This window comes from Corythoichthys intestinalis, chromosome 13, assembly GCF_030265065.1.
Source record: "Corythoichthys intestinalis isolate RoL2023-P3 chromosome 13, ASM3026506v1, whole genome shotgun sequence".
Taxonomy (NCBI): Eukaryota; Metazoa; Chordata; class Actinopteri; order Syngnathiformes; family Syngnathidae; genus Corythoichthys; species Corythoichthys intestinalis.
The window spans coordinates 9,974,586-9,990,435 of NC_080407.1; the positions used below are offsets into that span (position 1 = coordinate 9,974,586).

The following is a 15,850-nucleotide window of genomic DNA, read 5'->3' on the forward strand; positions in this document are numbered from 1 at the left end:
GAAAAAAACGATTTTAACTCATTTGCTCCCAAAAACGTATCAATACGTTCTATTTTTAATTGTTTCAGTGTCCCAAAGACGTATTTATACGTCTTTTACATTTTTTTTTTTCACAAGAGACATCTCTGGGTTCTGATTCAACTTAGCTCCAAAGCACAATGGTGAAAATCCATTTTAAAGCAATAAAACTGGCCACTGGAGGGCAGTAGCGCATTTGGTAAGACCCGCATCCCTGTTTCAACGGAACAAACGGGCGGGGCGCCGGCGGAAGACGGCCGAATGGACGTCCAGGATGCCAGGCGGCGGACGACTGAGCAGAACGACCGGGACCACCAGTGCAGCGGACGATGCCGTTGAGTCCGGGCCGAGCAGAGACAGTCATCTCTTAATTAGTTATGTGTAAATAAATTGTTACTTTGCTATCAAAACCTCTATTTGTCTTGTTGTTTATGTTATTTTGTAAAAGGAAAACATTATTCAGATGTTTGGGATGTAACTAAAGCAAAAAAATAGCTGTGTTAATGTCAAAGTTATGTTTGAAATGTATGCTTTTACAAAAAGCTCAATTTTTCTTTTTTCATCAGAAATTGGAATATTGCTCAAACTAAGCTATTTTCTAATGCTGATTTCTAAAGAATGGAAAAAGATATGAACTTTTCTTCCTGCTGAAAGAAAAGGGTCCAATCTTTCTTTTGGTGGCTTCCATGTTTATATAGCATAAGAATAGAATTTTCTGTGGGCCTTGCAAAATCAGTCAAAACCCAGTAAAATGGCCGGGAGCGAAGGGGTTTGCACCGGTGAAAATGGCTGGGAGTGAATGAGTTATGTTTGAAAAAAAAAAAATTGGAATTTCCGTTCGCCCATTAAAAAAAAAAAAAAAATCAAGATGTATCTTGTCCAACAATTTTTGCCCAAATCGCAATTATTTACACATTAAACATTCCAGGACGGTAAAGGGCATAAAAGTCTTATACAGAATTTGCCAAAAACTTGCCCATTCATTTTAATGGGATGCCATTGACAGCCATGTACTGTACATCCAAATTTCCCATTCATTTTTAATGGCAGGAAAACATACAGTGGTATGAAAAAGTATCTGAACCATTTAGAATTTCTCACATTTCTGCATAAAATCACCGTCAAATGTGATCTGATCTTTGTCAAAATCACACAGATGAAAAAACTTTTAACTAAAACCACCCAAACATTTATAGGTTTTCATATTTTATTGAGGATAGCATACAAACCCTCTGCCTAAGGAGACTTAAACAGCAATTGAAACCAATGTTTATCAAACATTTTAAATCAGGTGTGCCTAATTATTCATAAGTGATATAAAGCAGCCCTGCCCACTATAAAACACACACCTAGTAAGAAATGTCTTGATGTCTAATGTGCATCATGACGCGGTCAAAAGAGCTGTCTGAAGAGCTGCGACATAGGATTGTTAATTTGTATGAAGCTGGGAAAGGATACAAAACCATCTCAAAGTCTGAATGTTCATCAATCGACAGTCAGAGAGGTTGTCTACAAATGGAGAGAATTTGCCACTGTTGCTTCTCTCCCAAAGAGTGGCCGTCCACCAAAGATGACACCAAGAGTTCAGCGCATAATACTCAGAGAGGTAAAAAGAACCCTAGAGTGTCTGCTAAAGACTTACAGAAATCACTGGCACAGTCCAATATCTCTGTGCACACATCAACTATATGTAAAACTGTGGCCAAGAATGGTGTTCATGGGAGGACTTCACGGACGAAGCCACTGCTGTCTAAAAAAAACATGGTTGCTCGTTTAATGTTCGCAAAAAGGCACTTGGACACCCCACAGAAGTTTTGGCAGATGTTTTGTGGACTGATGAAACCAAAGCGGAACTGTTTGGGAGTAACACACAAAGTCATATGTGGAGGAAAAATGGAACAGCTCACCAACATCAACATCTCAGCCCCACTGTGAAGCATGGTGAAGGGAGCATCATGTTTTGGGGCTGTTTTGCTACCTCAGGGCCTGGACAACTTGCAATCTTAAATGGAAGAATGAATTCATAAGTTTTGCAAGAAAACTTGAGGCCGTCTCTCAGACAGTTGGAGTTTAAAAGAGGATGGATGCTGCAACAAGACAATGATCCAAAACAATTAAGTAAATCAACTTCAGAATGGTTTCAGAAGACCAAAATACACGTTCTGGAGTGGCCAAGTTAAAGTCCAGACTTGAACCCCATTGAGATGCTGTGGCATGACCTAAAGACAGCGATTCATGCCAGACATCTCAGGAGTCTGACTGAACAGCAGTTTTGTTGTGAAGAATGGGCCAAGATTAGTCTTTATCGATGTACCAGATTGATCTGCAACTGTTTGAAATTTTTGCTGCCGAAGGGGGGGAGGGGGCACAAAATATTAAATGTGGATTATGTGTTCATTTACTTGGATACTATCCTCATTAAAGTAAAACTATAAATGTTTGGGTGGTTTTAGTTAAAGCAGTCACTGTTTTTTCATCGGTGTGATTTTGACAAAGATTAGCACACATTTGATGGTGATTTTATGCAGAAATGTGAGAAATTCCAAAAGGTTCAGATACCTTTCCATACCACTGTATGATCAAAACATGTCCCCAAAATGTCCCCAAATCACCTGATTGATCTATTTCTAACACAGCAAAGCTCCATTGTAATTTCTGCAGATATTGCAGTTTCTAGTTTATATATTGTTACCTCTCAATGGATGCTTGGGTCAGGGGTGGCTGCAACTGAAGGTGGGATAGGTCCGAGGGCTGAGACACAGACTGAAATGAAGATGGTCGAGTTAAAAAATTAATGTGCTTATATTTTGGGACATCAATTATGATAAAATGGGCTGACAAAGTTCGACTCAGAAACTCAAGGAGCAGGGATATTTTCGCCACGCCACAACTAGTACCTGGGGAGGGGCTTCAGTGTTGGGATCGGGCAGGGCGGGGACTACACTGATGATTGGCACCACGGTGACCAATGGCAGGGGCGTGGGGGCAGGGAGAGGGGAGGGAGGGGAAGCCACGGCCGCTGTCGGCACGGTGACGGGAGAGGGCTGCGTCGGGGTTGCGGTACAGGTGTGGGATGTGACACTTGGCTGAGGTGAGGAGTCGGAGGTGCCGGGAAGAGGAGGAAAAGGAAACAGAAAAGGTAAGTCAGGAAAGAGATAAGCCAAAGGAAAATGTGGAAAAAGGGTAGAATTAAGCCTGTCGCGATATGAAATAAGTAGGGCTGTCAAAATGATCGCGTTAACGGACGGTAAGTAATTTTTAAAATTAATCACGTTAAAATATTTGACGCAATTAACGCACATGCTCCTCTCAAACAGATTAAAATGGAGAGACAGCGAGAACCAAAAGTGGTATTTGCCATGTGGCTTTTTTTTTTTTTGCCATATGGCATTTTTTGTTTTGCCATGTGACAAATTTTTTGTCATGTGGCAAAAAAATTTGCCATGTGGCCTTTTTTGTTTTGCCATGTGGCAAAAAATTTTGCCGTGTGGAAAAAATTTTTGCCATGTGGCTTTTTTTTTTTTTTTGCCATGTGGCAAAATGTTTTTGCCTGATGCCATTTTTTTTTTGCCATGTAGCAAACACATTTTGACATGTGACATTTTTTTTTTGCCATGTGGCATTTTTTTTGGCCATGTGGCAAATTTTTTTTGGCCATGTGGCGCTTTTTTTTTTTTTTTGGCCATGTGGCAAAAACATTTTACCATGTGGCATTTTTTTGGCCATGTGGCATTTTTTGTGCCATGTGGTAAATATTTTTGCCATTTGGCAAAAACCACTTTTGGTTTTCTGCCCTGCTGTTAAAATGACAGCTCAGGGTCATGTGCACTTGTTACTTGTGTTTTTTGGAGTTATGTCGCCTTCTGCTGGCGCTTGGGTGCGACTGATTTTATGGGTTCAGAACCATGAGAATTGTGTAATTATTGACATCAACAATGGCGAGCTACTAGTTTATTTTTTGATTGAAAATGTTACAAATTTTATTAAAACGAAAACATTAACATAATATAAAATTTCTATAACTTGTACTAACATTTATCTTTGAAGAACTACAAGTCTTTCTATCCATGGATCGCTTTAACAGAATGTTAATAATGTTAATGCCATCTTGTTGATTTATTGTTGTAATAAACAAATACAGCACTTATGTACAGTATGTTGAATGTATATATCCGTCTTGTGTCTTATCTTTCCATTCCAACAATAATTTACAGAAAAAGATATAGATGGTTTGAATTGCGATTAATTACGATTAATTTTTTTGCTGTAATTAACTCGATGAAAAATTTTAATCGTTTGACAGCCCTACTTTTAATACAGTTTGCGTTATATTTAACAATAGCAATTTATTGCAATTGAATGGGTGATTTATTAGGATGTATTGTCAATACAGTAGTGATTGAATTGGTTACAAATTTTTACTATAATATATCAGCAATAGTTGAGAATATATCGCCTACTAAAATTTGCTATCGTGACAGGCCTCGGTAGAATATAAACATGCACGCTACCAAAATGAGGTTACCTTAACCAGTGCTCGGTGAGCTTGGTATATTAAAAAAATGTGTTCGATACCGGGTGACGGGCTGAGGTCACACGACTGAACACACATACAAGAGAGGAAAACAATCCCGACATGCCGATGAGCACAGAAGGAAGAGAATTAAAGAGAAGCGAACTGAGCTGATGCATGCGTGCTGTCATTCAGTCAAGGAAACAATATTTGGAACACATGACTACCTGTGTCTGCGGCAAAGAGATATGCGTGGGGCTCTGAAGTGATGAAGCGACGGACTGGTTGGAGGAAAGAATTCAAATTAATGACAAGGATTTGTAGCATTAACAAAGTAAAGAAGCAGCTTTATTTTTGTTACCTGCTGGGGGGTCCCTGGAGGGGCCACCTGGGAGGCCACTGGGCCTAACAGCGGGGAGCCTGGGGCAGTTGGAACTTGAGCCTGCTTTGTAGAAATGATGAAGCGGGGAAAAACAAATCAGCATTTTGATTGAAGATTCTTATTGGAGAAAAAAACATGAGTGCAAACACAAGCTTCTACTTTTTGATCTACAGTGGGGCAAATAAGTATTTAGTCAACCACCAATTGTGCAAGTTCTCCGACTTGAAAAGATTCAAGAGGCCTGTAATTGTCAACATGTGTAAACCTCAACCATGAGATACAGAATGTGGGGAAAAAAATCACATTGTTTGATTTTTAAAGAATTTATTTCCAAATTAGAGTGGAAAATAAGTATTTGGTCACTGACAAACAAGCAAGATTTCTGGCTGTCAAAGAGGTCTAACTTCTTCTAACGAGGTCTAACAAGGCTCCACTCGTTACCTGTATTAATGGCACCTGTTTTAACTCATTATCGGTATAAAAGACACCTGTCCACAACCTCATTCAGTCACACTCCACTATGTCCAAGATCAAAGAGCTGTCGAAGGACATCAGAGACAATAATGGAGACCTGCACCAGGAAGACTGAATCTGCTATAGGTAAAACTTTTAGTGTAAAGAAATCAACTGTGGGAGCAATTATTAGAAAATGGAAGACATACAAAACCACTGATAATCTCCATAGATCTGGGGCTCCATGCAAGATCTCACCCCGTGGCGTCAAAATGATAACAGGAACGGTGATCAAAAATCCCAGAACCACACGGGTGGACCTAGTGAATGACCTACAGAGAGCTGGGACCACAGTGACAAAGACTACTATCAGTAACACAATGTGCTGCCAGGGATTCAAATCCTGCACTGCCAGACGTGTCCCCCTGCTGAAGAAAGTACACATCCAGGCCCGTCTGCCTTGCGCTAGAGAGCATTTGGATGATCCAGAAGAGGACTGGGAGAATGTGTTATGGTCAGATGAAACCAAAATAGAACTTTTTGGTAGAAACACACAGGGATGCATCTGGGAAATTAAAAAAAGGGACCAGTTGGGGGCCAAATTCTAAAATTGATGGGGCCCGATTGAACTAGATTGCCGAAGTATACAAAACTGATTGAAATACACCAAAATACATTCACTGGAGCATGATATTTCTAAATTACAAATGAAAAACATTATTTGAGTAAAATCTATTTTTCTAATATATCAACAAACAATTTTAAGTCAAAGAATTTTCATACCATAGCCACGTGTATTTCTTCAGCCACTCATTCTGAAAGACGTGATCATATTTTTTCGTATCACCATTGTCATTATCACCAACGTTCGTAATAGCTTCGTTTTCTTCAACAAAATAATCCATATTGTTAGTTTTCATGGGTTTCTCTGGTGGCGGCAACGTTTCACTATCCAAAGTTTCGTCTGCTTTAGAATCATTCCCATTATCCACGAAATTCGAATCATTAACAGCAGTTTGCTGCAATGAATTGTCACTACCCTCCGCAGACTTATTCGATTGTTTCTTAAAATTGAATATGTTTCTTTGGTGCCTGTTTTTAATGTCTTTTAGAGTTTTACTCCTGTTCTCACGCTCCATATTGCAACCATCCGCCATGTTCGATGTAAATACTGCAATGCACCATGCTTACTCGTGATTGGCTGTGCAGACTATGACTCACTTCGTTCTTACTCGTGATTGGCTGTGCTACGTCGAACCGCTTGCTCGACTGGCTCTTATGCCTTTCCCCCGCGGAAGTGTTAGCTTTCGTTATGAAAAACATTCGGATATATCGGACAGGCATTAGGAAACGTTACGATATTTTAGGATTTCTTTAGGATATGTTAGTATGTCATATGTGGCGCAGATCATGTAGCAATATGCGCCAATCGTAATAGACTTGCGCCAGTGCTGGCGCAGTGGAGTTACAAAGTTGCGCCAGTGGCTGTCAAAATGCGTAAATGGCGCAATGGCGCGGCCCAGATGCATCCTTGAACACAGGTTCTCGTGTTTGGAGGAGAAAGAACACTAAATTGCATCCGAAGAACACCATACCCACTGTGAAGCATGGGGGTGGAAACATGCTTTGGGGCTGTTTTTCTGCAAAGGGACCATGACGACTGATCTGTGTAAAGGAAAGAATGAATGGGGCCATGTATCGAGAAATTTTGAGTGAAAATCTCCAATCAGCAAGTGCATTGAAGATGAGACGTGGCTGGGTCTTTCAGCATGACAATGATCCCAAACACACAGCCAGGGCAACAAAGGAGTAAGAAGCATTTCAAGGTCCAGGAGTGGCCTAGCCAGTCTCCAGATCTCAACCCCATAGAAATCTGTGGAGGGAGTTGAAAGTTCATGTTGCCCAACGACAGCCCCAAAACATCACTGCTCTAGAGGAGATTTGCATGGAGGAATGAGCCAAAATACCAGCAACAGTGTGAGAAAAGCTTGTGAAGAGTTACAGAAAACGTGGCCTCCATTATTGCCAACAAATGGTAAGAACTTTTGGTATTGCACAAATACTTATTTTCCACCATGATTTGCAAATAAATTCTTTAAAAATCAAACCATGTGATATTCTGTCTCTCATGGTTGAGGTTTACCCATGTTGACAATTACAGGCCTCTCTAATATTTTCAAGTGGGAGAACTTGCACAATTAGTGGTTGACTAAATACTTATTTGCCCTACTGGACTTCTTGGTCTATGTTATTTTCTTGTGTATGCACGCATATACATAAACGGATCATTCACAGTTTATAAAAACACACGCCGTGTGAACAGCAGTTCACAAAATTGGGGTTAGGCTCGTTAGGCGCGGGGGGGTTCTCATGCAGGTTGTAAATAAAATGTAAGTGCGTGTTACAGAGTCACAGATGAAACCAAACACTATATCACTTGTTTGGCTGGTTTGAAAAGTCACATTCAATTCACATTACAATTGGGACAATAAGACCAAAATGAACCCTTAGAAGGCCGTACGCAATATTATACTTGTCAAGACGGGAGCTTAAGCAAGTATAGTTGCGATACAACTACTAGACGGACAATCTGTAAAAGCACAGGAATAAAAATGAAATATGACCAAAAAAAAAAAAAAAAAAAAGTGAAAGAATGCGAAGTGAAACAATGACAAATATGACACCGATCCTATCAGCTTTCTAAGGGTTGAATAAGTTGCAGCTGTAACCTTTGAACCTGTAGGTGGATTGGAACAACAAACACAAAAAGCACAGAAAATATACAACTGAATCAAAGCGGTACAACATAAAAATACACAAATATCTGCACTTTGCTATATTTAACATAAGCCTGTTTTTTTGTTGTATGTTTTTGTGTGTTTGTCCGTACAAATTGCTAAAGTGTCTTGCGGTTTTAGCCAAAATAAATGTTAGTTGACGACATGTCGTCAATCAATTTTTAAAAAATTAACACAGCAAGCTATGTACAATTTGTACAAGTACAACATTCAAATATGCCATATATGTATAGCATACCTGTACAAACACACTGTTTTCATATAGGGAAATATATGAACATACATACAAAATAATACTTACTTAAACATAAAATTGAAGAAAATAAAAGTAGGCCTACAGTTTACATTAGGCGGGCAGAACAGGGCAAGTCTCAAGCAAACCTAAATGTCCCAACTCATTATTTTGAACGTTGAGACATTCACACTGGACATTTGAGACTTGCCCTGTAGCTAGCATCCAAGCGACTGGGGGTTGGGAGTTAAATTCACAACTTTACTACATGATGGCAATAAGCACGACATTGGGTTGGTAGGGTAGTACGACAAGAACGGCCCATGGGTCAAATTACCATTATTTCTCCTTTGCATCATAAGTTACTATGTAAGGCTGCAACAACTAATTGAATAAATTGAATAATAAATTAGTTCCAACTAATTTGACAATCAATTTTTGCCGGCAGCTACGAGCAGTTCCATTTGGATTGTTTTTTTGTGTAATGTGAGGCTGTGCGCGCGCCAGTGATTCAAGCAAGAAAGAGAGAGTTCACTGCTACACTCAGGTTGGGTTGCTGAATCAATAATACAAAGTGATTTTTTGTGTTCTTAGAACTACTTTTAGCAATTGTTTCTACAAAATGGATAAGCGACAAGAATTTTGTCAGGGACTGTACTAATACTGCTATTACTACTACGACTAGTGGTGTCAACAATAATCGATGCGGCGATGCATCCCGATGCGGGGCATGGACGATTCGATTCGATGCGGGCAACAAGCCGAATTGATTCAGCGCATTTTAAAATACATAAGTACCTTCAAAAATCTTCCTGCGCAATTCCGGTGATGCAACGGATTTGGTTTCCCCATTTGTATTATTATTCTCATGTTTCATTTTTTACACACCGCATAACTCTGGTCAAATTTTCCCACCAACCCGTAGAAGCCAAAATGTCTCCAGATGTCTGCTTTCAATGTCTTAGGTGCATCAATAATCTTTCTCACTCCCTCTTTCTCCGCTTCAGCCATTATTATGTTATGTCCTATCTCTTAGAGGTTAGATCTTGTGCCCGAAGCCGATTTGTGCCGGGTCGGGCCCAAAATATTAAACATTGCCGTTCGGGTCGGGTCGGGCCGCCGCGCAGGACTAATAAATTATTTAAAAAAAATAATGGGATAAAACCGAGCTCAGACTCTCTAGATTGTGCATTTGCTTGTGCACGCACATGAACGCCGTGGCCTGCATGTTTTATATTAAACTTTCTCAGCGTTATTTCGTTGTGTAAATGCTTTTATAATGATCATAAAAATATGTAGACTATTTAAACATTAAGAAAACTTGCGTTTTTTTTTTTCCTGCCAACTGAGAATTCGTTACAAAAGACACTTTTATTTATGCACACAAAGGCAACACAAATGTGATCCTTTTGAACCTTCTCCTCTGCGTGTCTGCAAAACCGCATGGTTTTTATTTTTTAATATTAAACTTTCCCGGCGTTATTTGGTTGTGTAAATGCTTTTATGATGATCATAAAAATATGTAGACTATTTAAACATTAACGTGCGTTTTTTTTTCTGCCAACTCGAAGAAATGAAAATAAATTGCTGCTGCTCCGTTTTTTTTTCCGCGTCACTCCAACAACAACAAAAAAAGCGGGCCGTGTCGGGTCAGGCTGGATTTTTTAGGCCCGATCTAACCTCTATTGCACATATATAGTGGGCTAGGCCTACATTTTACTTTTGTTCTACAATTTAGTTGATGTTTTGTTTGCAACTGAACTGATCCCTGGATTGATATTGCGATAAAGATACTGCTGCACTACAGTATTTTCTTTGTCGTTTTCTTTAATATCTACTTGAATATTTTTATCGATGGGTTGTTGTGACTAAAATACAGTGACTGTTATTACTGATTTTGCACAGGAGTTCAGATGTTGCACTGTGTGAAAGGCTGCTACTGTGTGAAAAAAAAAAAAAAAAAAAAAGAGAAAGCCCTGGTCTCATTCAAAGCGCTAATTAAATGCTGTGATCTGTTTTTTTTTAAATATATATATCTGAAAGTATTTTCATTTGACTTCAACCAGGAGTGACACAAGAGCCAATAAAAAGTTGTTTAATGTCTGACCGCTTGTGTTGCCTCATGATTCACGAAAAATATGCTTTGCTTTAGAATTTTAATGCATCCCAGGCTTTATGCAACGCAATGCATTGCCGAATCGAACAATCGAATCGTGACGCTCTGAATCGAATCGTGGCCCTCCGAATCGTAATCCAATCGAATCGTGAGGGCAGTGCCGATGCACACCTCTAACTACGACTACTCCGCCTCATAATGCAATGCGCCCTAAACATAAAAACGGTTTTAATTGCAGGTGCGATTTATTCTCTAATGCACCTTATAGTGCGGAAAATACGGTAAATGTATTTTCCCTGTAGTTTAACTTCATTACAATTTTAACGAAATAGAAATTTGTGTCACGCTTGTCCTACAGATTTGAGGAACTTTGAGGTAGAGATTGAAGTATACAATGGAGCACCATCCTGCTGCAGAATTTGTCCCTTTTTATGGTTAGGAATGTAAGAGGCAGCTAAGATTTGTTGATATTTCAGACTATTTATGTTGCCTTCCATCCTATAGATCTCTCGCACACCACTATACTGGATGTAACCCCAGACCATGATTTTGCCACCACCAAACTTCACTGTTTTGTGGCAAAAGGTGGATTTTTCAGATGGAGCTTCCATTGAATTACACAAAAGTTGCCGCAAATATTGCAGGAGACCTAATGGAGCCCGCATGCATCCGAGATTCACTCAGAAAACATATAAAGTCAGGTTATGAGCAATTGTTTCTACAAAATGGATAAGCGACAAGACTTTTGTCAGGGACTGTAGTGTGTCTGAAGCCAATTTGCATTTTTTGTTGATGAGACTCTACTACTTAGCATGGAGCGCTAGCTACAGAGCTGGCCAAAAGTATTGGCACCCCTGCAATTCTGTCACATAATGGTCAATTTCTCCCAGAAAATGATTGCAATTACAAATGCTTTTGTGGTAATATCTTCATTTATTTTGCTTGCAAGGAAAAAAACACCAAAGAGATATTATGTGTTTATATTTTACAAATGTGATGTAGTATTCTTTTATGTTGTACAACTTTAGTTCCGATGTGAATATTAGTTCCTATTTGTTTTGTTGTGGTAGGAGTGTTTTGTATTGAACACGGGGCCGTGTTGGTTATTATTATAGCAGAGAAGACAGCAGTAAATCAACAAAGACAAGTCAACTGTGCCCCGATCGACCACTCAAGAGATCTGATGGACTCAAAAAGTAGGTTATGATTGCATATTAGTTTGAAAATCGACCGGATCCACCATATTATTACATGAGTGACTTCCGGCCCGATCCTAGCTAGTAGTATTGACGCAGGAGAAATAATAAACTCTGCCATTCTTTTCGCGTGCGTCGCGTTGAGCTGCTTCTGGGACACATCTAACACGCGGCCGCACTGTGACTGGTGTGCATTGGCTGATTGACTTTAACGCCTGCGTTTCATTGCGTTCTCGCGGCGGCCACATTGTCGCGCCGTTGACGTTTCTGGGTTTTATACTGTCCTACCGTGTTGGTCCTCATTATAGTAGAGAAGACGGAGTAAATATAATCTACACAAAGAAACTGTAACCCGATCGACTCACAGCCTCGAAAAGTAAGGGTTATATTACGTCAGAAACTCTTTCGGGACACGTCCGTTCCGAACCGACTACCACGTACTGAAACGGTTCAAAACTATTACATGTACCGTTACACCCTTATAAAATTGTGCTGCGAACAAAAAAAAAAATACCGGTATTTTCGAAATCAGATTTTGTGAGCAGTTACTCACAATGGGTGAGTGTACTGTATACTCATATACCCCTTTCCCACTGAAACTAGAGGGTCAACGCGCGTTTTTCCAAGCCGATGCATCCCACTAGCAATTGGCATTTGGCACCTTTCCCATTGACGAAAAAAGCCGTGTTTTTTTTCACCCGTCTAACCCCCACCCCTCCTCAGCCGTGCGTAAGGTGCGTGACGTCACCACGCTAAGATGCGCTTCAACAAGTGCGACCGATTTCATTCAGTTCAAGGAAGTTAACAATGCAAAGCAACATGGAAGCCTCCTTTCCGTTTGTGTTCTCTGTTTTCATGCCTTTTACTGCCTGCAAAATGGTCGAAATGCAGCAAAGGATCAACACTGTGCTTGTGCTGAGGCAACGTAGGCGACGTAAATTTTGGTTTGAAATTGAAAGGAGTCGTGTACGTCGCAGAAGGAGGAGAAGAGCCTTTGTTTCATCTGTTATGGGTATAGACCCTACTCACCTACGTCACAAAATGATGTGTCGCTGTGTCCGGCTGTCATATTGTCCGTATTTTTTAGACTTATTCTCATTGTTTTCAATTAGTCGTGCAAGTTATAGAGCAATTCATGGAAGCCCCGGTGTTATCTGACGCTGTAAACTCATTGGATGCATTGCATAAAAGGCGGTATGTGGGAAAAGCTTCAGTTTATCCATTCGCCGGATCCATATTTGATGCCTAAATCGATGTTTTTCGACCCGCTGTCTTCGCCGTCTTTGCCTGACATCTGCTAGCTACCCTGATATTTACAACTATCTTGTCCACACAAAATCAGCCTATTCTCACAAAAGTTTGAAAAACTTTAAGAGCTTGGAGGCTTATAAATACTTCGTTGCTGGTTGGGTGAAACAGGTCCTCGTCCACGAAAATTCGGCAGGAATCTATCGTGTGCTCGGGAAGGTGAGTTACGAAATTTTCAATTCAAAATCTTTTGATCTTGCTAACATCCACTGTCAAGTCTAATGTATTTCATGTCATTTGTCAATGGAGCTTTTAATGTTTATATGGTTTAGCGATAGCACTCTCACTACATACATATGTAATATGTAATAAATATGAAGTGCGATAGCACGACTCCAGATTGTCCCTAGTTGAATTTATTTTTTGGCTTTTGACCTCAATAGTGAAATTGTAAATTAATTGTATGACAACTGTCTGATTATCCCCTTATAATTATATATTTTCAGGTAGTTCATTCACAACGTCTGAGTGTATGTTGTCGGCGATTAGCCTAGCAATGATCTTAATTGTGGTTGTCAGCCCACCACCCTCTAAATATATATTAAATGCATCTTACCAGATATAAAATGACTACTACATAATCTGTGGTAGTCGTTTGGAGCCCAGTTTTCTCGTCGAATTGCAGCAGTCAATCTCAGTCTCCTCTCCGGGTCTCTCGGAATACGGTAAAACTTCAAGTCTCTCCGTCTATCTTCTCTGTTTTTGCAACAGACCGCCACACACGACTTCACCATTTTGATTATTAATGTTAACGAGCAGAAAAACACGCCATAATAGGAGGAATTTACGAACCGCTAATACATTAACATGACGAGTATACGGACAACATGGCGCGGGGGCGTGGCTGTGACGTCACGTGAGTAGGGTCTATAGCTAACGCTGCAACACCGACTGTTCGCCGTATGTGGATCCGGGCTAGAGCACATGGTTTTTTATTTTTGTTATGACGCATCACGTACTAGCCTACGTCACCACGTAGATTAGGGTGTTGACTGTTGACCCGGGGTTTTGCTTTCACACTGCATGGCAATCAGAGCCGAGGTGATTTTAACGCGGGTCGTTTGGCGGGTTGATTGACACGGGTCGAGGCGGGTCGCTGCACCTTTCCCACTGCCACCAAAAGCCGATTGTTAGCAGGTTAACACGGGTTTTTTGGGCAGTGGGAAAGGGGTAATAGAGTATTCTTTTCAACGAATATTTTTTTCACTTGTACTTGAGTCAATTTTCGGATGACTACTTAAGTAATGGTTAGTTGCAGCCCTATTACTGTGTTTATCAACAAACAATCACTGACTGCTTTTTTGAAAATTTGAAATTTTGATAGGGTTGAACACTAATTTGTAAGCAGCAATACTGCAATGGCGTAATTGGACCCATGGCTTTCGACGTCCTACAACATTGAAAATCTGAACCAGTACCAGTGTGGGGTTATTGGCCTGCATGGCCAGCAATGACTCGTGGTAGGTCATGTCGGGCTGGGAGGGAACCACGCCTCCGTGGCGAGTCCAAGCGCTCGGCACGAAAGACTCCTGTTGGGCCCCCGATGCTGGTGTGTCAGACGCCAACGTCGGAGGGAGAAAATTCTGCACGGAGGGCGGATGCGCCTGGCTTTCGGTCGAATCGCAGAATACAGAGGACGACGACCTAGGGATGGACTGAGCGGCCGAGGAGTCAAAATGGCGGGTTGAGGGAGGAGGAGACTGGAACTCTCCGGCGTCAGAGGACGCCAGAGAGTCACTGGATGGTTCTGGACTTCGGTCTTTGGCGCTCAGGCCAGCGTGATGGAGCAGAAGACTTCCTGGTGGTAACGGCAGCTCTGGACTGACATATGAAAACATTTCCTCCGTTACTGGCTGGAGTCGAAGGAATGAGCCAGACCCACCGGAGCCTGTCGGGGTGTTTTCCTCTAGGGGGAGATCCATGGAGCTCCTACGGGCTCGGTAGAGTCTGGAGGCCAGCAGGCTTGGATCACTAGCGGCGGCGGCGGCCGCAGCAGCTAAGTGGTAATCGAAAACGCTTCCTGTAGCTGGCGGCGGGTCGGCCATAATTGGCGGCGCTGACATGGGGTAGGTGCAAGGCGACGCGTGGTGTTGCGCGTCAGAGGATGCACAAGAAGCGGGACAACCAGCAGATTGGTTCATCGCCTGTACCGGTGGAGGGATTGGACTGTGCGCACTCAGTCTTTGCATGAGGTGAGGATGCAGGTAGCTGGGTTGGGGACCAGAGTCGTAGCCTAAACTGGCAGCCGCTTGCCTCTGCTGGTGGAAACTCAAGAGGCCTAGCTGGTGCGCGGTCATGGGGTAGCCACCGTACGCCATGGCTTCGTAATGGTCCAGTAAGGCCGCTTGATTTAAACTCAGTCTCCTCACCACTTCCTCGTGTTCCGCCCTCATGTCCTTATAGCCGTAAAAGGTGGGCTCCGATTGTCCCGGGAGATGCAGGTGCTCCCCGACTCCGAGTCTCTGAGCCGCCGTGGCGAACGCCGGATTGACCATGAAGAGAGAAGGGGTGTCTACACCCTCCATGCCGGGGAAGGGATGCAGGCTGCTCCCGTATCGGGGATACGCCGGCTGAAAGTGTCGGGTGTGCGCTTCCAGAATAGACGTGCTCTTGCGCCGCTGCGCATTGTACGCTTTGGGGGGGCCGGTCGGAGGAGGCGAGAAGGAAACGGGGCGCTCTGGGATGGGAGGGAAGAAAATACTGGGGGGGTCTGGCAGTGTTGGGAGGGGGGCGGTCCCCCCTGCTGCTCCTCCGGCGCTCACTCCTCCACTGTAAGGGTGCGCCATTGAATGCTGCTGTGACAATGAGATACAGCGAGTTTAAGAAAAGGTAGA

General features: G+C 41.9%; 1 protein-coding gene across 13 annotated transcripts in view; it reads right to left on the bottom strand.

Moving 5' to 3' along the window:
* The window catches only part of wnk1b (WNK lysine deficient protein kinase 1b), a 167,301-nt gene that overhangs the window by 33,531 nt on the left and 117,920 nt on the right, over positions 1 to 15,850 (bottom strand). For 7 of the 13 annotated variants that reach the window (XM_057856248.1, XM_057856247.1, XM_057856242.1 and 4 more), the window contains exons 11-15: positions 14,435 to 15,811; positions 4,893 to 4,976; positions 4,759 to 4,812; positions 2,916 to 3,104; positions 2,711 to 2,781 (exon numbers count right to left, since the gene is read on the bottom strand). In XM_057856248.1, coding sequence (XP_057712231.1) covers positions 2,711 to 2,781; positions 2,916 to 3,104; positions 4,759 to 4,812; positions 4,893 to 4,976; positions 14,435 to 15,811 — 1,775 coding nt within the window. The remainder of the gene's footprint in view (positions 1 to 2,710; positions 2,782 to 2,915; positions 3,105 to 4,758; positions 4,813 to 4,892; positions 4,977 to 14,434; positions 15,812 to 15,850) is intronic. The other 6 variants (XM_057856246.1, XM_057856245.1, XM_057856252.1 and 3 more) reach the window with 6 other exon arrangements.